General features: G+C 38.9%; 2 protein-coding genes across 7 annotated transcripts in view; both read right to left on the minus strand.

The window, feature by feature from the left end:
- Positions 1 to 21898, minus strand: part of LOC129727509 (connectin-like) — a 558070-nt gene that overhangs the window by 46590 nt on the left and 489582 nt on the right. The gene's annotated exons all lie outside the window — the stretch shown is intronic.
- LOC129729088 (uncharacterized) overlaps positions 19793 to 21898 on the minus strand; it is a 29779-nt gene continuing 27673 nt past the window's right edge. Inside the window, exon 3 of the mRNA XM_055687568.1 lies at positions 19793 to 20040. Coding sequence (XP_055543543.1) covers positions 19793 to 20040 — 248 coding nt within the window. The remainder of the gene's footprint in view (positions 20041 to 21898) is intronic.

Here is a 21898-nt window from a genome sequence, read left to right on the forward strand (position 1 = left end):
TATTATAAAATATTCGGCCGAGTCCACTTCACAATAAAATGTGAATTTTTTTCAGTGTACCCATTAGTGTAACATTATTGTCAAAAGTTGCTCTATTTCGCATGTCGTGTAGAACAAAATCAGAAGTGGCGCACCTAGCGGTCGAAAAGGTGACTAACGCTTCTGTCATTTTCAATTTGTCTTCATAATTTCACGAAAGTGAACTATATTGGCATTTAATATATTTGACGCCGTTTTAAAAAGAAATGATAGTGCTCTCATTTGAAGTGAAAAAAATTACCGCCAATCTTAAATCTCTGGATTTTATCAGAAAAAAGTGTTTTTGAGCAAGTTCGCAGCTATCGATTTTAAATCTATCACCACCATTGAAATGCTGAGAAAAAATGCTCTGAAATACATTCAAAAAATCTAAATCTGAAGCTCTAAGATACGGTTAAGAAGACACAATTTTTTTTCGAAGACCTTATGCCACCAGTGTGACGGTTTTAGCGAGAATTGCTCTCTAGTCAATTTTAAAAATTTTCGATATTTGTTTTTTAATTACTGAATCTTCGATTGCCTACGCACTAATAGTTTAAATAGCCAAAATTGTCTGTTTATCACACTGACAACTTTTATGTTAAGCAAAGCTCCATCGTTCAAGCTTTTCATAAACTGCATAAATTTCTGACGAACTACAATGTGTTGACTTACCCTATAATGATGGTCATATAATATTGCAACGCTGTTGCAGTCCTCAAAAACCTCCTCCACGTACGCTTTTGGTCCAATTATAGATATCTCCAACGATATCGCCTACCTAAGCAGAAAGTAGCATAATTGCACTCAGGATAATACTAACAATAATCACACTTCATGAGAGCACAAATCGTCAATCATCCTCTGATGGTGTGGATCCACTGCCCATTGCGGAACGGTCGAGACCGATGGCGATATCAATAAACTAATCCAAACTCGTAGCTCGGAAAACGCTGCTAACAGCAAAATTTACCAACCATAAGGGATAGTTTCTCCGAACAGAACAACGATCCCGATCCTGATGAAGGGTCGCAGTTGGTGCTGTTGCTGCCCTGCAGCCGCAGATTAAAAGCCCCTAGCCTCATGTGTGAGCGATTCTGACCGCAATCATCAAGCAGGTTGAATAACCAATAAAAAAAACCCGAAACACACACCCACAGTACAGCGCCGTGCCCTCTGCCTTTCCTTCCCCGTTACCCCGCAGCCCTAGGATCTAATCCGTTAGTGGGTTGGATGCGAAGCGCATATCGAATTTCCGAACGATATCGAGTTCTACCGTTTTGTTGAACGAACGCCGCGCTCCCTCATCAGTTGGTGCGTCGTCGTTCGGGTGCGATTTGGTTGAAGTGGTTTCGATGAAAGCAAGCTATTTTTCGACGTTCGCCGATACCCAAAGTGGCTGGTTGCCTGGTTGCCATAACCAGGATAGTTTAGATTCGATTGAATCCAGAGCGGTGTTCACATTACCCCGGTTTCGGCTTCTCCCGGCCCGGCAACCTCTCCGTGTTGTTCGGTTAACCCGTGCCCTCCTGGTGGAGAGTAAGGAATGTAGAATTGATTTTGTTGATGCAACAGCCGTTCATCTAATCGATTGGTGTGCGATGCGATTATTTAATTAAAGTATAATGCTCTTGTCAAGCGAACAGTTGCGAAGCTCCAATACCCAATTGGATACCTACAGTTCAAAGCAGGATTCAACGGTAGTGCTCTACTCCCCGCCTCCCGCGGATCTCCAACTGCTCCTCTTTATTTTATTTCATTTTCATTTTATTTTCATCGGTATGGTAAGAAATATTGAATTACGTACAAACAAGCCTCAAAACCCATGCCTGAGGCTTCGTTTTGGTTCATTGGGCAGAAAAAATGCATGAGTGAGCTTTGGGCAGAAATTCGAAGGGTTCTACTTTTGTACTAGGTTTGCCTGCGTTTTGTTTGTTCTCGCTGTAATTGTTGCTTTAATGAGCTTAAAACCCACTCTACCTAGCCCCCCACACCCAGTAATTCCAACTGGCGCTCATAGATGGGAAGAAGTAGGCAATCTATCATGTATCGTATGGCGGCGCCCAATCGGCTGCTAAGTAGAGCGTGTGACTTTCAAATAGTAATAACTTTTTTGAAGTGTACGGAAACGTTGTCGACCACAATTCGTAGCGGCTTTATGCCACCCTCCCTTCCAGTGTGGTCTTATGGTTTCGACAGTTTTAATCATAGTACGACGAGCACGTGTAGGTTTCCCAAAGGTAGCAACCTGAGAAGCGGAAACAGTTTCACTGAACCAAGACGTCATTTATTAGGGGATAATTCCGATGGAACTGGGAGCAGTTTTTGATCATCGTAAAATTTGAGGGGGGAAACATTCATCTAACCAAAGATTTCTTGATTAATCTGTTGTTCCCGTTTGAAAATTTGAGCTCAAGTTATTGAAATATTGTCTAGAATGTTGAAAAGGAAAATCGGCTTTTATGATGTATTAGTAATGCAATAAAATTAGTTAAAAAATGCCAAGTGACAACAGGAGAAAAATGCGAAAGATAAATAAATAAATTCTACGTACCAATACAAAAAACAATCACATACTTTAGAGAGCAATTGAAATCATCATCCACGTCGTCAATAAACCACAAATAATAATCAAACGAAAGAACAGTTATCAATCAACATCGGGATCATCTAATCTAATTCAATCACTGCTCCTCAGGAAAAGAGAATCCTGGCATCTTCGCATAAACACTCGCCCAATGAATGATGAGAACTCAGGGAAGAGGAGGGACGTCTGGCTGTAACAGTTAACTCCAATTTATGAAGCCAACTGAACCGAGAAGTGACGTACCAAAAATGCCCCGACTTGGAGTGGCTTACGGCGAAATCTCTCGCCGGTTTGCACTGTTGACTCCAATTGTCTTCCGAGTGTGTTGGTTCAAAGCCCAGAGACGATGATCCGCCAAGCAGTAGGTTATAGCAAGTGAACGGATCCTCAATGCAGTGTTTTATTTCCTCAGGGCCACGTCTACCGACGGCATCAGTTGAGACGCAAACGATGATTCATCCCATTTCTTTTTAGCGCAGCACAGCTGTACGTACTGTGAAGTAGCGTCCACGAGAGAAGGGGGATTCGATAGCATAGGATTCCACTCTTGTTTCGCACGTCATTCTAAATTCATAACATCATACAGCAATTCGCATTTGGGCTCCCATAGAGCACATCGGTGAGTTGTACGTGGTGCTGTTTCGGCTTAAGCTGTAATCCTCTTATGGCCACCCGTTTCAATTTCTTTTCTCCACACAGCAGTGGCGTGGCGGAAAAGAAGCACACCGTAGATCCCACGGCACTAATCCGACCGCACACTGACTTCTGCTTCGATTCGTCTCAAGAGTGCCCGCACCGGACGGACAGCAGCACCGTAAAGCGTTGGCTTCTTGAAAAGAATCTTCGGTTGAAAAAACAGCCAGCAATCCGGAAATCAAGATTACACAACATTAAGCCTATATTGCTAGCATTACGAGTAAACTACCTTCGCCTTTTGCCATACGTAATCGTGGTGCCATCCGCTGCCATGGCGTTAGCAGCGGAAGGCTATCGCTGGCTGCCCATCGGCACCGGCCGGCCGGCCGGTCAACTCAAGAGCCTAATCGAATCTAGACGCTCAAAATAAATAAACAACTTCATCGATCCACCCGATCCGATAGTCTGCATGCAGCAGTATCGGTATGCGAGTGTGTGATTCGATACGATACGCCCGGAACGGATTCTCTTGGGATGAGAAACTAAATGGTTTTTGCAGTGCCTGGCCGTCGTGTCTTTCCTTCTTGGCTAGGCCTTCACAGCAGAGCAGAGCTTCACATCAGAAGCGTTTAGTCATTACTGCGGCACCATTTGGCAGTCCTGAAGCCAACAGTCAGATTGATTTGAAAATAAACAACTGTGAATTAGCTAACGGTTGCGAATCTCGAGCTGAAGGAGAAGTTTTGCTTTTGTGCCGGTTAGTCTGGAATTGATGTTTCGAAAGGAAATTGTATTGTGCGAAAAGTTTCGCTCTTTGCGAAACAGTATGCGTGGGGTTACTTACAGCTGAATAGAGAGGAATGTTGTAAAGTGGAATGACTCACCTGAAATTGAGAAAATATATAATAAAAGATCAGTAAGGAGTCATTTGTAGTGCTGGGACTTTCACCCGGATATATTCGTGATCCGGTTATCTGAAGCTCGGATCACGGATGTGTAAACGAATACTATTAGGATGTCCGAATATCCGGATACGGATAATCGAATATTCGAATATCCGGATATACTATCCGGATATCCGGATTTTTTTTTCTGTCTTTTAAGCCCGTTTGAATAAAATGTAAAGCGAAAAATGGCTTTTCTCACAATCCCTCATCCCCTCGTAAGTAATTATTTACATAATTTCTCATTAAACTATGTTCGGATATAATATCCGGATATCCGGATATCCGGCCATCCGAAAATCCGGATATCCTGTCGGATAATATCCGGATATCCGATTGACCCGGGTTTTTGGATATTGGTCGGATATCCGAGGTCGGATATCCGTATATTTTAATCCGGATAGTCCCAGCACTAGTCATTTGTAGAATGGGAAAATGAGGTTTCATGAGTATATTATTGTCGTTTTTAAATATGCATAAATATTCTATATGCCAATTTAATAGAAAATAATTAAAAATTGAATGAAAAAACTTAATTCTTGACACGAGAGTTCCGCCCTCTTTATGCATTCTTATTCAAAATTAGGCTGATACAAACTTCGAACTCTTTTTATGTCCAAGGTAATCGAAGTTAGCCAAGAGGAAGAGGAAAACAAAATAACACCGAGATGAAAAGAAGGAATATCTTTGATGAAAGTTTGTATACAAGTTACGGCGTTTGTAACTTGCACTCAAATAGCTGTTGAGAAATACCAATTAATTATTATGGGTATTCATGTCGAGCTCGTAAACAAATACCCAGCCGTAAAAATACTCACCTCCATTGGAGAGTAATGGAAGATACACAGTTTACGGCTGGGTATTCGTATACGAGCTCGATGTGAAGACCCCTATTATTGTTAATCATATTGCTTGCCTCGTGACGAGACTCTCGCTGTCACTGGACTTGTTTGTTGCTGAATTTAGTATATACGCTGTCGAAGAAATAAAATTTTTAACGGCCTTATTGCGTTTCTATCTGAAATACTACAAGGTTTGTTAAGTGATTGACGAATTTTAATTCTCAGCCTTCCCCTCCTTTTTTTAGAAATATATTTAACAACACTCTAAAGAACTTCATTTACGCTTAGTGATATTGTGCCTGTATTGTTATTTATGTGCAAACAACATTTAACAATTACAGTTTAAAAGAATAATTTTTGTTTTTTGCTTCTGTTTCGTTTGCCAACAACTCACTGTATTACGAAGACAGCGAATATAAGTATGTAATATTGTTTGTAAATGTAAAAATTAAAAATATCATCTAAGAATGTTGAAATGTGTACTCTGAATGGATCTCGGTAAATGGAAAAAAAGATCACAAGCACTCACCGGCTCTTATTCTTCTATAAATTATTTTTTTGTCGGTGACGATTGTTTGGTGAATATCGAAGATAAAATTCAATGAAAATAACTCAAAACCGTTGCAAAAATGTTCATTTTTTGTTGAGTAATTTATGGTTTTTATGGTACCTAACCATATTCATGAGATAAACTTTCAGTTACCATCAGTAACAGCATTGCAGTTTTGATTACACGCGAATAGAAGTCGTGCCCGCTGCAATAATAGACGACGAAAAACTAGCGACATATACTTTACGGTACTGTTACTTTTACCAGCAGGTTTTTTTTTTCAAGAACTCATTTTCATTACGCGCTAACAGCAGGTTTAGAAATTGTTCAAGAAAAAGGTTTGTTTCAAACATTGTGAAAATCCTTTACCTTCGAGACATCAAATTAGTCATGGAAACAAACATAAATCGACCTATTGGGACGGCTAGACTTTGTCAATTTGTTTTTGATATTGATACAGAGAATATCACAAGGAATAGTTGGTGTCTATTCATGTCATCTGTGCTAGGAATGCTCGCATGTGATTGGTTCACTGTTCGCGTAAATTTGTCCTCGACACTTTCAACTGCTTTGTAACGAAAAAATCATGATAACTAGCGTATTACAGAATTGTTCAACATTTTATCTTTCCAACAACATATTAGTTATTGTTATCCATCATGTAGTTATGCTGTTATTACCGTTTGAAATCTGACGCAACATCTGCCAGTTCCATTTCCTAATACAGAATGCCTACCAGTAAACAAAACAAAGACGTAGTCCCACGTCAAAAAATAATAGAAAAATCTGAAAGGATGTTTGAAGAATATCAGTATCAGTATTACATGAGTTCCACAATTTACACATTCCGGTTTACAATTTGACAATCTACTACTCTTATAAATGCAAAGTTTTGAGATTTTTGTCAAGCTTATAAGCTGGTTGACGCAGGACTACGGATATGATTTTATAATGAATTACTCTGGGAACGAGTCATAAAAAAATTTGATTTTTTTTTGTATTCGTACTGGGAAGTTCCTTTGATACTTTAGTTTAATGATCATACATACTAAAGCGGGAAGCTGCCAATTGAAATTTAAACTTTCAGTACAAAGAACAATTTACTCAATATTGGTGTCAATGAAATAAAAGTAAACAACTGTCCCACCAGTTGAATATATTTTTATATTTTTCGCAGTTTCTACTATCCCATTTTTCAGTTAATGCAAAACAACAAAAAATAATTATTTCAGAACAAAAAAAAACAATAGAAATGAAATTAAAATAAAAATTAATCGCATAATCCTGACATCAGTAGAAAATATGTACCTAATATGTACCTAATTTGAGTTTTATTTCCCATTTCAAAAAATTTAAATGCTTTATACTTTTAATTTTTCAATAAGGCAGTCACGCCAGAAAATGACAAAATTTGTATAGCTGCTGGGGAGCTGCGTAGCCGCAAGGTTACAGAGTCCGCTTTGTCAAGCGAATGGTCGTGGGTTCGAATCTTAGTAGAATCAGACCATTCGATGTCAAAACTGGACTTGAAGTATGGGTTCATTCTCAGGCTCCCCCCACCACTTACCCTTCCTTCACGCTGAAATCTATAACACCTTTGCGTGACTTTCTCTTAACAATACATAAGCCCTTCTTATTAATAAAACTGGCCAGAAGGACGCACTACGAAACTTCTCCAGGGAACTATAATTGGTGATATTTGACAAGAGGAACGAGCATCGGTATAGTAGAACAGTAAGCGGGTAAAAGGAAGAGTGTCACATTACACACAAGCACTGATAAACAATAATAATAAGCATGCCACTTCTCAATAGCGGTATTGCTAATAATAGAAGTGCGGGATACAACAGACACCCGGGCATATCTCACAATAGATCTACGATTCTGGTCGCAGTGAGGAAGTCCATACAGAAAAAAAATAGCTGTATTAAATAATAAATGGAATGATTCTTAACAATTGATCAAAAAGATTGACGTATCAAACTTTTGACGGAAAATCTGGCAATGACAATTCATAATAACGAATGAAACTGGTGAGAACCTTCTGTAGTACTCAAAACGCAACAATCAACCGGTAAACAGTTGGCCAGTATTTTTAACTTTCTCCTATCACTGGTAAAACCTGGGATCTGTAAGTGATCCAACGGCCCAATGTCATATACCACTCTACTCAGTTCGACGGACTGAGCATTTTCTGTATGTGTGTGTATGTTTTGTAGATTTATCGGCTTAATCAGTCCGTGTATAGAAGCAAAAACGATTTCTTGTTTCTTAATCCGACAGTTTCGGTGACTTTATTTCACCTTTTTCAAGGAGTCTAAAAATATACAATACGTGTAGTTTTCCTTTTTCTGTTACTGTTTTGAGTTTTTTCTTTGTATGTGTTTGTACTTACAGAAAAGATTATCGTTTTATTCTTGCGTGTGTTGGTGTCCAGCATAGGTTGTCTGGTGTGTATTGCAAATGGCGTCTTAATTTGGCTATGTGTAAAAATAGATTTTCTTAAATTAAAATTCGACTGTTTTTTGACAAACTGTACTCACTGCATAAATCTATAAATCATAAATCTCCCAGATGGTCTCGAGGTACGATGCTGGCCTAACAAGCCAGCCGTCGTAGGTTCGAGTCTCGATTTTGGGAGAAACCGTAGTGTCAGTAGGATCGTAGCGCTAGCCCCGCAATTGTCCTGTACACTAAACAGTCGGCTGCGAAGTCTGTGTATAATAAAACAGAAGGTCAAGTTCAGAATTGGAATGTAGCACCAAGGCTTTGCTTTTTTTACTCACTGCATATGTCTCTATTTTTGTGTGCAATATACTGTATAACAGTTATCACTTTTTTCTAGCACTGCTTTTTCTAGCACTATATAATTTCGAGCGGTATTAATCAGAGCAATAGGTTCTATGTCTTTTCCAGTAGTCTACTATTTCTTGACAGTTTGTTGTGAGTGTGTTGGAGAGCTACGCTAAAACTTTAGGTTGTGGTTGCATATTGGTTGTCGTGTTTATCGGTTTTGTTGTGATTGATATTTCTTATTGTGTGTATAATACCAGCATATACAGTGTTGAGTCCCTCAGTGTCTGTGCGTTTGTTGATATTATTTTCTGTGTTAGCAATATGGCATACTTCTATAAACGGTAGAGCGTGTGGTTTATCGTGTCTGTCTATAATTTTCGTTTGGTGAAAATCGAATCTGTGATTTTGTGTGATGCTGTGGTACATTAGTGCTGTTTTTTTCTTTTAGTGAACTAATTTGTGGATCTGTTGCGTTGTAGCCTTGCTGTAGTAGTTTGTCCCAAGTGTTGTAGTACGTTCGGTGTCCGCTGATTCTTGTTTTAAGCATGTTTGTTGTCATTCCGACGTAGCAGGCGTCGCAGTTTTTGCATGGTATCTTGTATATGACGTTGTTTTGGTGCTCCTGGGGGACGGGGTATTTAACTTTTGTGAGTAATTGTCCAACTGTTTTTGTGTTGCGGTGTGCTAGTCGTATGTTTTTGTATTCGTTTTTCAGGTGTTTGTCGATTCGGTTCGACAGGTATGGAATGTATGGTATTGAACGGTAAGTATATTTCAGGTTTTCATCGGATGATTCTTGTGGTGTAATAATGTTTTCTTGCCTGCGGTTTATGAGTCTATTCCTGAGCGATTTTGGGTAGTTGTTGAGACTCAATTGTTGATGGATGATACGGGCTTTGTCGGCGTCTTGTAAATGAGTGGATAGTTTGTCGACTCGTCGAATGAAATTTTTGGCCATGTTTATTTTTTGATGGAGCGGGTGGAACGAGTTATAATCCAAGAACCTGCCACTGGCTATTGGTTTCATATACCATTCTGTTTGAATTTTTTGGTTTTCCTGTCTTATCAGTGTCATGTCCAGGAACGGTAGTCGTTTGTTGTTTCTATTTCATATGTAAATTGAATATGTGTGTATGTATCACTCTTCAATCTCATTCCGTTTTCTCAGAGATTGCTGGTCATCTTAACGTCAAAGATTTTGTTGCCCCACAGGTTGGTACTGGAGTTTATTGTTCAGACTGTTAGTTCTCAATATATTGTGAATTTGCCCATTTCAAGCCGTATTTCAGAAACTGGAAGTCGTCATATTTAATTTCAAAATGGTATATTGGGTTGATTTCCGGCCTCTGGTTGTCGATAATACTAATTTAGGATAGTATTTGCCCAGTTTAAGTTGAATTCAAAATGGCGTCCAAAGTTATTTATTTATGGAAATACAGTCAAGTTTTCTTTTACGCAAGGGATACATTGAGGGTGGAATGTCTGCCTGTATGGAAACAATTCACCATCGAATTTCAAAAACCGATCTTGTACATTTTGTTCATTGGCCCAAAAAAATTCAGCTTAATCGGACATGATTTAGGGGATGCCTCAGTTGTGATTTTTCGACCCTCAAAAGTGATAAGTGAAAAGTGAAAAAGTTTTTTAATAGTGAAGTGAAATAAAAGTGTAGTGTAAAATTGTAGACATTCTGTCAACAGCTCGCGTAAAAATTAATGAATCTCAAAAATTTACCAAGGGGCCGAAGGGAATACACTAAAGTCGCTTTTTAAGCGGGGAATACGTGCCACGTAAAAAAACGCGTTAATTCCGGAATCCGCGTAAAAAAATCCGCGTCAATTGCGGAATCCTCGTAAATTCTGCAATCCGAGTGAAGAGAAACCATTATCCGCGGTAAAAAATACCGCGTAAATTCCGGAACTATGCGGGTTCCGAAATCTGCATAGAAAAAAGCCGCGTTAAAAACGCATGAAAAGCGACCTTAGTGTACATGAACTTGGGCAAAACGAAGTTTTTTTTTTCGATGCCAAATGACTTAAAAATAAAACGTCGATATCTAGTATTATTTCGAAAAAAAAAATTTGGCTTAAAATCAACCTTCTTAGCCGTTTCCTGGGCAACTGAAGGCTTAATATGGTATATTTTAGAACTGGCTTCTAAAATAACTCACAACTCGTTCTAAACCAAATGTAAATTTAATGTTCATTAAGTATCACAAACTTGACTTTCATTAGGATGATTCATTTATTTTTTTGGGTATCATCCCGGTACCAAAAATATCAATAGTGGGTGACATTAGGCTATTTTATAATTTCGTTTTGTTTTTTTCTTTGTGCGACATGTAGTATCTCTGTTAATTCAGTTTAACAAATAATAGATTTCGAATGAGAAACACGGTGGAGGTTAATTTCATATTTTAGGATACGTACGATATAATATTCATCGACAAATCAATCAATAAACAATATTATTGTACATTATGGGATCTGCTCATGGCATAGAAAATGTGCTCTTTTCTCAAGACAACGCTCTCCCGCTCATTCTGCTCGTGAAATGAACTGGAGATTGGAAGAATTAAGCTACGAACTGGTTTTCTGCCCTCCGTGTTCGCCAAATTTAGTCTCGAGTGACTATTTTTTGTTTGTCTGATTGAAAATTTGGCTCTCCGGCAAGCGACTCAACTCGAATAAAGAGGTAGAGTTAGAAACAACCGATTATTTTGAAAGACTTGACGGGTAGTACTGCAAAACAGGCATCGAAATATCAAAGGATCACTACTATCAGTATATAATTCTAACAGGAGACTAAATCGAAAAATGAAATAAATTTTCAATACAAATTGTCGTTTTTTTTTTATTAATAGGCGAAAGACTTTTCAGTCGATGAAGTTATCGTGTTTTTTTCAAAGCTCTAAAAAATTATCATTGGAACCCGTCTCAAAAAGCTACACACTTGTTAAATGAAAGCTGAAGCGTCATCGGAACAGGAAGCTAAATTGATATTTCTCTGATTTGTTATCCTTTTCCTTGTGTAGATTGGATGGCCATTGCTGAATACTTTTCTTGTATCTTAGTTGTATTTGAATTTTAGGTGAACAAACGGCAGACTTCGAGCCTTAATTTCAAATTTTCAGAAGCACAAGACTCGGAAATGAATAAAGCGTTCCCAGTGCACACGTTATTTTATGTTTGCTTTACCACACAAAACATAAAATGACGCTTTTTCAGGTGACGCATAAACTATTGCTGAGTCTTGTGCCTTTGCAAATTCGTGCTAGTGGCTCGAAATCGGCCATTTGTTCCTTCAAGACCGTTTTGCCTTAAGTAAATTAAGTCTCCTCTTAAGTTCCACTGGGATTTTACTTAGTTATTTTTCTGTTATATGAACTTTGCTTTTTGACGTAAAATTACGTCTTACGGCAACATGAGAGTACAAATTGAAAATCCGAAAATGCATCGAAAGAGCCACGAAATTGTCCACTCAGTCAGTTTTAAACGGATTCCCTTTATTATTACAGGAATCGATTGGAAGCTATGCGCCCACCAAAATGCGAAAAATTGTTGCTATGCGATGTTAATTATTGTACTATTGAAAAATTTAGAGCCTCGTTAAACGCATATTGCGAACAATCAGAGCTGAAAACAAGGCCGGGTATCAGACAAAACTCTCTGCATCAGTTTAAATCTAACAGAACATCCAATTACAACCGTTTTTTCTCAGCACAGCTGAAACTGCTGAGCAGCTTTTGTAAATGATTTGTTTTACTTGCTCCAGCGTACAACGACAAGCTCACCGGAAGTATTACTCTCAGTAGCCCCGTATAAAAGCTAGCATGCAGAAATTTAGTCTTCATTTTCTATCCGCTTACTGTTGTTAAAGGATAATTCACTAGAAACTGGATCCACCATCAAGAAACAGAGCGGCAGTGATTTTAAGCACATCTCGCAGCCTCCCATAGCGGACGGACCAACCGGAAGGAGGAAACCGGCGGATTGCACACTTCTGATCAGGGCCCTACATTTTTGAAACATAGCAATGAAACTCAAGGTTTCGTGCAGCCATTTCGAATCGCACAGCTTTATTTTCAGTTGATTCCCGTCTGTTGTTCGTCGATAACTTCAAATGAAACTGATGACTGTTCCAATTGACGGAGAGAGACACTTTAGCTGTCAAAATCAAAACAAGAGCTGTCGAGTAATTTCATATGACTCAAAGAGTGCTCGACAATGCAACAAATGCTTTTCAATTAAAAGCGACGGGTCAAAGCGACACTATAACCTGATAATTGTCAATTATAATGACTTTGTCAGTGTGGGAGCCTACACGCTTTTAAGGACGAATACCTATTTTCAATGGAAGTAGTGAGAATTAATTCTCCACAACTGAGTACATACTACACTATTCGTGAGTTTAATATTAAGAAACGGGGGACTGTTAGAGACTAGCATCATAGTAAGGAAATACAGCACTCGTGATTGACTCGCAGACACTTTACAAAACGAAAAATGAACAATAAGAAGAAAAGTTAGAGTACAATGCGCGAAAAACAATTTAATAATTTACTACCAGTACACGTCAATACTGCCGTGAGATAAAAAAGTGATGTAAATGCCATTTTTCCGAATATGGGGTTTTTATGCCAATTTGTTCGTTATTCAATGACCCATCTTTTGATATCTTTCCTTTAGTTGTTACTTATTCATACGTTGCATAAAATCAAGAAAACACAATGACGTTTGCTCCATTTTAATGTAAAAGTGACAAGTAACCCGTTCGTTTTTGGACCATATTGAAAAACTGATCAAATGGATGCACGTCATAATGTTTTATCACGGCAAAATACGAGTAAAACTCCAGTCGCACATCGGCAATATGCAACACGCAACAGTTGCATTCTTGGTATATGTTTCCTTCCGACACGAGAACAATTTGATTGTTTTCCGTCCAAGCCGCAACACGTTTGTTGGTCCGGCTCCGCTGGATGTTAACACGAAATGAGATTCATTTTCCGTGAATCAACTGGAAGAACTTGCAAAAAAGGCTGAATACTGCGAAACCAAAATAATTCATTTTCAACTTAACTTTGCATCAATTTCTTATTGGAAAGAAACACCAGTCACAAGTTTGGTGCAACCTTAACCTTTCTATTTAGACATTGGCGTTTAAAATCTGTTCATGCATTTTAAGAGTGTACATTTTAGTTACATTTTTCACAGCATGCCACCCTTCTAATACAAGACGTAGTCCCACGTCAAAAGAAACGACCATTCAATTACCATCAGAAGTGAAGAAGCGAGAATGACAGAACTTGAAAAAGTTGTATACGTACATATGTTTCATATGCAGCAACTGCAGATTTCAGAAGAAATTGAACACCAATGGATAACGTCGGGACAAATTAACAAGGTTTCGCTTGCAGAAATATTTTAACTGCTTCACATTTGGACGCTACGAAAATAATTTCTCTTCATATTGCGAATTGCCAATAAGCATATGGTTGCAGTAGGGAGGGGCATCTTTGCTGGTTGAGCGATCCATTCTTCCTCCGGTGAAGCTTTGCCTTCTTGCAGCATCATGAATTACAAGCAGTCTTCGTACGCATGTACCTGATCAAGGATTCCTACCATATTGTTAACAACCATCTTGTTAACAACCATCTACTAGGAGGTTTTGTATGCGAGCTGTTTGGTTTGGTGGTAAGTAGTGGGATTTGTAAACAAAGTTATAAGTATCTTTTTTTTATTTCTAGTTTAAAGAGTAAATGTAGTAATGAAGATAGAAAATTAAACTAACTGAAATTACGATTGTAGAAAATACGAAAAATATAGTTCAGCAGGTGGAACTGGAACCCACAACTAAGTATCAAAACTCCAGATTAGAATTATTTAATGGTGGCAGTCACGTGCGAAACTAGATCGTGAAAAAAAGTATCGTTAGGGCTTATTGAAGACTATCAGGTGGCTTGAGCTGGAATTCGGTTGCCAAACTATGACTAAATTTGTTACGAAGACCGTACACAACCACATGAATCAATAGAATGACGCCATCTGCTAATTTGTGCACAATACGAAACTGGTTTTTTAAGAAAATTTAAACTTTTTTAGATTTTTTCTATGTTCAAACGACCATTAATGTTTACTCTTGCAGTTTGCATCATTATTAAACAAGTGTTTTGATATCCAACTCCACGCAATTTGTTAATCTACTATTTTGACCTAACTAAAACTTGGCACAAATGTTTCCTAGGATTCGAGTCTCGTCTGGATTAGGAAATTTTTCTCTAAGTTTAGTTCATGTTTTCCATTTTCTGTTCATGTTTTGCATTTTCGTTACCTTACATACATTGCTTGCTCTACTACTGTCAACTAGTTAACTACTTTCAGCGTTTTCGAGACATTTAGTTTATTTTTTTTTTTCATAAGGCTGATACAAATTTAGAATTCTTTTTATGTCCAAGGTTATCAAAGTTAGCAGAGGGGGTGGCAAAAAATAAATAACACCGAGACGAAAAAAAAGAAATATCTTTGATCAAAGTTTGTGTGCAAGTTATGACGTTTGTAACTTGCACTCAAATAAATGTTGAAAAATAACACTTTATTATTATTATTATTTATTTCGCTTTTCTTTCGACGACACTCTCGCTGTCACCTGACTTGTTTGTTGCTAAATTAAGCATGTATGCTGTCGGAACCAATGAAATGAACAAAACGGTTTGAGCTTTTTTGAAGTAGAATACTTCTCTCAGGAAGTTCGGCTACATAGGGATGTGAAATGAAAATCTAAAACCGAAAAAAGTGAAAAATATGTCCAATTTCAAATGCTAATAAATCGGTTAGTATTCGATGGATTTCCTTCGTTCTTGCAGCAATAGATTGGAAAATCTTCTAAGATTCTTCCCAAAATAAGATAATTGTAATTTTATTATTCACACTATTGTACTATTGAAAATAGTCAAGCCTTGTCAAAACGAAAAATTCGACCTCTGATTGGTCGTTATATGCTTGCTTCCCAAGTACGGTCGACAGGATTATATACCTTGCAATTGAAAACATGCTATTTGGCCTATATAAGAGCCTGTTTCAGCCGGAGCCGCTCATAATAGTTCTAGACAGCGACAACAGCAGTCGTCCTTCCTTAGCAGCAGCACTAGCCCTGTGGTTGGTCACCACGTCTCAGGAGCAGCGCGGTTTTTCTCAGCGTGTGTCGCCAGACAGCCATTATTCCCCCCGTGTTGGGCAGCATGAAGATTGCCATCAGGAAATACAATTTTGGAAATCAAAATGCCTTTTTGAAGGCAAATAAACAAGTCATTGAAAGTTAATAATTTTTGTCAACGCAAGCAAGCATTCTGTGTTTCATCCTAGCAATTTAAATCTGTCGCACCCGTCGAATTTACTGAATGTAAAATAGCTTCCACAGTGCATGTTGTCCGTGTATCTCAATTCCCCTAATGTTGGGGCAGCTCAAAGGTTATAATTAGCAACCGATTTTGAACCGCAAAAGGCTTTTTTTTTCAAGGCAAATAAAAAAATAATTGAAGGTTAATAATTTTCTGACATCAACACAAGCAGACATTCTGTGCGGGATGCAATCAAATTCTGTTGTAGTTGTCTAATTTTTACTTTATTTAGTAAACCCCCCGCTGTAAGGGCAGCGCAAAGGCTGCGATCAGCTTAACCGACATTGAATAACAAACTGCCCTGTTAAAACGCATTCACAAAAGCAGTTAGTTCAACTATGCAGAGCTAATATGAAGTCGATTCAATCAATCAGTATGAACAGAATTTCGTCGTCTCCCAGCTGCCAAGTTGCAACATGTTGCAACACGCAACAGCGAGCAAACGAAATCGCTTGATGTTACAAACGCAATAAGATACGGGTTAAAACCGTTGCGTGTGTGAGAGTACCATCGGTGTTTATTCGCTGGATACAAAAATCAAATGCGGATTGTGGAATAATTTGTCTGAAGAACATTATCGAATGGAACAACTGAACTGATAGGGCGTGGCCTATTACGTAGCACCCTTCGGCTATAAAAGAGTGTTTCTGAGAAAACTAGCTACATTCATTAGTCGGAAGGTGAGCTGGATGGACCGTCCACAACGTTGACAGCAGCAGCATCAGATATCAGCACTCAGCGGTAACAGAATATATCAGCGGGTTGCGCCTATGGCTGCCTTCAAATTAAACAAATCACTTGCCCTGTGGTTGGTCATCACGTCTCAGGTCTCTGCCTGAGAACAAGAGCCAACGCGAGCGATCGGGCGAGATTTTTACCGTACATCAGCCGGCACTTCCTCTAATGGATAAGTTGTAACATTTTGTTCAAAAGAATATTACTGTCAGTAATATTTTGAGGACAAATAAAACACTTAATTCGAAGAGTTAATAGTTTTGGGTACCAGTAGCAGTATGGTAACAGCCTCAGCGGTAGGTGCAGCCGGTACTTCCATGAGGCGGATGTTATAAGGAAGTAAATGGAAGCGGCATGGCGAAACATTTCTTGTGTGCTTAGACGCGCGTCATTTCTCGTTGGTTATTTTATTACCCGCATGAAACGACGCGCTTTCGTACGATAGCGGCGGTATTAGCGGTAGATGCATTTGCCAACACTTACTCCAGTAAAGCCGTGTCTAATTTTCAATGTGAAAACACCTTTCTATTCTGTTGGCCGTGCACATCAGGCCTCTGCCAGGCTAAACGCGAAAAGCGGCGTGAACCGTTTCGCCCGGCCGTAGGTTAATGTGCAGCCGTAGCTGTGTAAAAGTATTCTACTTCAACCTCGCGGTCGTGGCTTTGCACACAACCCTCCTGTGATTTTTTTCTTCACCTTCCAATATTCAAGATTTTTTGGGGGGAGGGGGGGAGGTATGACAGAAAATGAAAATAAAATTTGTAACGACCTAATTGCCATTTTCAAAATTTAGTCGTGATGACATAAAAAATACTAATATCATAAAATGACATAAAGATTCCATGCAGGAACTTTTGGCAATAAGAAATCAAAAATCATAAAATCAAAATCGTTCGTTGAAATCGCACACCTCCGATGTGGTTCAAGTTTTCACTTATCAAATTGAGCCGACGGGATGACACCAACCGGGAAAATTGAACATAACGTATGCAAAAGGTATGATATATTTCAAATTTTGTTAAGCTTAGTTGAGTTAAACTGCACTTTTTGCTAGTTCGCCATAAAAAATAAATTAGTCATCATGTCACAAGTTAGGAGAATATTTTATCTATCGCTTAAAATATTAGTGTTTGAAATCCAATCTCCTGGTAGGAGGGCTTCACGTGGCCCGAATAGCATTTCATTTTTGTGCGATGAAGCAGCATTCCATTTTTGTGTGACTCAACCCAATTCTGTTGTTGTTTGAAAGTTTGAAATCCATATTGGAATCTCATAGGCTGATGGATTGTTTCACTTTTGTTGTATTGTGATAAAATATAATTGAGTTTTAAGCAAAAGCACGGAGTTGTAGTATATACCACAATGGTTTTTTGAAATAGTAGATTTCGTCAGACTTACGAAGCGGTTTTGGGAGGTCAAGAACGATTAATATGAAACTGGATTTCTACAGACAAAATGTTTATTTTAAAAGCAATAACTTGATAATCAACCTATATTTAATTTTAATATGATTATCATTGTTGTTATCAAAAATGTTCTCTAAATTTAAAATACCTTTTTTATTTACCGAAGCATCCATTTATCCCGAGGGAGATATAAAAATTTTCTTTCACGTTAACAACTCCAAGTGGTTGTTTCATTCTTCTATTGAATTGTTTCGATTGAGGCCTGAATCTTTTATTTTATTATAATTTAATTGCCAAATAAAGATGTCACTTTTTGTATCAGAAACATATAAGAAAAATCATCTAGCGTTGGGGCTTAAAACCTTTCTTCGAATTTGACAAACTTTTGATGAACACTCCATTGAAATGGATTTTATTACCAGTGATACTTGAATTGAGAAGTTAATTATCAGCTTCTGAAGTAATCTTCAACACTTCTCACCCTAGCAGTGTGTTCTTTTTATGTTCCCCCCTTCCGTAGTTAATTTTCCATCGCCTATTGAGTGCTCAATAAGAGAAGTGTAAAAATCACCAACCGTTCATCATATTCGACATGAGATTTTTTTCCTTCAGTTCTGGAATTCTCTCTCTCTCTAGTAGCCAAGTGCACTTTTTCACTGTTCTGCGCACTCGATTGCATCTAATGGTGCAGTAATCGATTTGTTCCGGTTTGTCGGTCTTCTGGTATAAATTCAATTTACCGGCAGAACCTTGTCGTCGTGGCTGACAGAGCGCGTGGGTTTTTTTCTATTCCCGAGAACATCTCGCTGAGCCGATTTGCTACCCGCAGCGAATGAATCGAAATTGAAAATCGATTAAAGCAACAAACTGTTGATTGCGCGGAAGCGGGTTGTGCTGCCAGCGGGCAGGAAGATTGCGCAACCGAAATGACAACCACTTTCACTTCAATGGGATGAGTTGACGGTTTCCCCGGAATGGTGTTGACCTGCTGGTTGTGTAGGCTTTCATTAACCGTCTCGGCGATAATGGCCGTTTAGACAGCAAAACAGAGGACCAAATTTTGCTCATTTTTCAAAGTTGTTCGGAAGTGTTCAATCATTTTTCACAGCACTCAGCATAAACTTTTACTTTCCTCTTCATCAATTAACTTTCTTTCAGTGGCAATATTTAGAATGAGGCAGCCATTTGTTGAGATAAAACGTGTTTACGTTAACTGCCAGCATAATGAAAATAATTCTTTTCTCGCTGGGAAAAGTAGAGTTCCTCAATTCTCGTTTATCACAATTGTGGAAGGAAAAAAAAACCCTTCCCAGAAATTTATCCTGGCTGGTCGAGTTAATGCGTACTAATTATTTCATTCATTTACTGCTCTCGGGCTGAAAAATCCTTTCCATCGCCGGGCAAGTCGGTAACAATGCGTGAATATTTCCCGTTGGTTTTTCTCCCTGGCCATTTTAGCTTTCGCCACAGAACGACGACGCTTGCTGTGGAAAATGGCAAATGTCTTTTTTCGCCAGTGGCGTTTCAGACAGGGTGCGCGCCTTAAAAAGCATTTCTCTTTCCAGTTAGTCAACCGGTGTTCGCTCGGAAGCCCGTCGTAGAATAATTGAATTTGACAATTGACAATGGCTGCCGCGCGGCGTTGATGCGATGGAATCGAAAGCGAAGCCGGATAGGAGTTGTGCTGTCGTCGTCGGGGCTTGGAATGGAAGGGGTGAGTTGCTGGTGGAGGGATTGGTCTGGATGGTGCCAGGAGAATAAACAAATATATAAACAGCGAAAACTCGGCGGATGGGCGAGCAGCGTAGGAGTGCTTTGGAGAAGCCTTTCGGGTTGGAAAGATGCTCTCGCTGTTGCTGCCGTCATCATGGTCGTCGTCCTAGTCGTCGTCGTCGTCGTCGTTGTTGTCGTTCACACCGGAACTAGAAGGACGCAGCCTGATCTTCTTGATCGTAGAAGCCAACAGCGGCGCTTCGTACCGTTGTCGATTGTCTGATTGCTGACGAGAAGGGGGCGCGTAGCCGTAGCGTGAACCATTTTTAATTAAAGCAAGGATCCGTTCCTCGTTTCCGGGATTCACCGAGCGGTCTTGCAGCTGATTAATAGGTGATAGTTTGCTGTTTGAAGCTGAACACGAAGCAGAAAAGATGTTGCTTCAAAGAAAATCTGCGCTTGGAAGGAGGTTTCACCAAGTGGCCCAGACTGCCTCGCAGCGGTTCAGACGACGAATGCTGCAATTAATCTCATTATTGTCGAGTGCCGGATTCGGTTTGCTAGTGGCAAACACCGCATCGGAGGTTGATTGCTAACTGTTCTAAAGAAAATATGAAGAAAAACAACGTGAGTTCAAGGGCGATTGCACTGAATTCTCTTGGAAAATGGTCTTAAACAACAACGACGTTGCGAGAAAAAACCATTTTTTTACGTTTGTGTTAGATAGGTACACTAATCTCACTTTTCTCACAGATGATTGAATGGCTTCCTACAATTTCTAGATCAAATGGCAGGTCTAATAACCTCATAGGTTTGAGTTCCATTACAATCGAGATTTAGCTAAAATATTATTTAAAATAATGCATAATTGACGAAACTGAAAAATCTCTGAGATTCCACAAATCCCAAAATCCCAAACTAATGCAGCTCTAAAAATACAGAAGGAAATGTCATTCAATAGTGTTTTAACAGCAAGTTTTACGAAATACGTGAATACAAAGAAACTACTAAAGAACGCATGTTCAATTTGTGTATGTATTCAACGCGTTCATGCAGAAACTATGAGCTTAAATATGTCTTCGCTTCAACCGGTATCAGTATGTTATGACAATTGCTTCACTCCTAATTTATTATAATACCCCCATATTGGTTGCAAATCCGTCTTAGGAAGCATTTCCACGCTTGCAACAATTTCTGCGAAATTCTTATATACAACTCTTGGTAGTTGGTATTCTACAAGGGAAATAATCTTTGACGTAAAATGTTCGAACGCTGCAAATAATTGATCATTTACATAATAGAGGATTGAATCAGGTACAAAGAAAAATGTTTCCATAACACAGAAAAATAAGTGAATAAATATAAAATTTGAAAGGGTGAAAAGTGTGAATAAAATTGAGTGCTAACATATCGAGTTTGATGAATCTACTAGCAAAATAAAGATTAATGTATATGTAATCTATTTTGATATATAGTTGCTGAGTTTTTTTTTTGTTACATACCATGTGTCCAAGTTGATAATTAATCAAATGTCATTTGCATCGCCCCATGTGTACGGCATCAAAAAAAGCCAAGGTAAACATAAAGATAATATAAACGCCGTAAACGATCTCAGTTTTAAACAAAATCCCAGTGCGACAAAGGGTCGCATCGTCAGGAGAACTGTTGTTATTACGCGGACGAAGCTACCGGATAAACGGAGTCTCTAACCGGTCCCTTCGTAATCGAATTACACAGTTCGTCAGTCGGAAATGTAAACAAATACTTACGGCTCGGATTTACCTACTGGCAGAGAAGGCCCCTGTTTTATTTTTTAATATTTGTTTTATTTCTTTTCAATCGCGCCCAGAGATGTCTAAAACCCTACCGCATCGGTGGAGAAACTTTTTTTTCTGCTGCCACCGCTCCGCGCTGTGTTCAAAGAAATATTTTCCCCGGAGTCAAAATCGTTTCCAGTTTCTAGAGTATTTTTTACATCAGCATACTTTTTCCTCCGGCAGCAGCAGCAGCAGCAGCTAGCATCAGCAGCACAGGGGCAACGTTCGCTGTCGCTACGGCTAGGTGGGAGGGTGAAGCAGAAAGGTGAGGTGCAATGCACAAATTCCACACGAAATATGGGAAGCAGCATGTTTGAAATATGACCTGAAGGCTTGTTTTTCTTTTTTGTTTGCTCTTCACGTGTCACCCCGCTGCACCTGAAGCTGTCAGTTGAATTTCAAGGAAAGAAGGGATTCCCGGATGACATCAGGCATTCAGCGTACCGGGTCCTTCG

This window comes from Wyeomyia smithii, chromosome 3 (genome assembly GCF_029784165.1).
Source record: "Wyeomyia smithii strain HCP4-BCI-WySm-NY-G18 chromosome 3, ASM2978416v1, whole genome shotgun sequence".
Taxonomy (NCBI): domain Eukaryota; kingdom Metazoa; phylum Arthropoda; class Insecta; order Diptera; family Culicidae; genus Wyeomyia; species Wyeomyia smithii.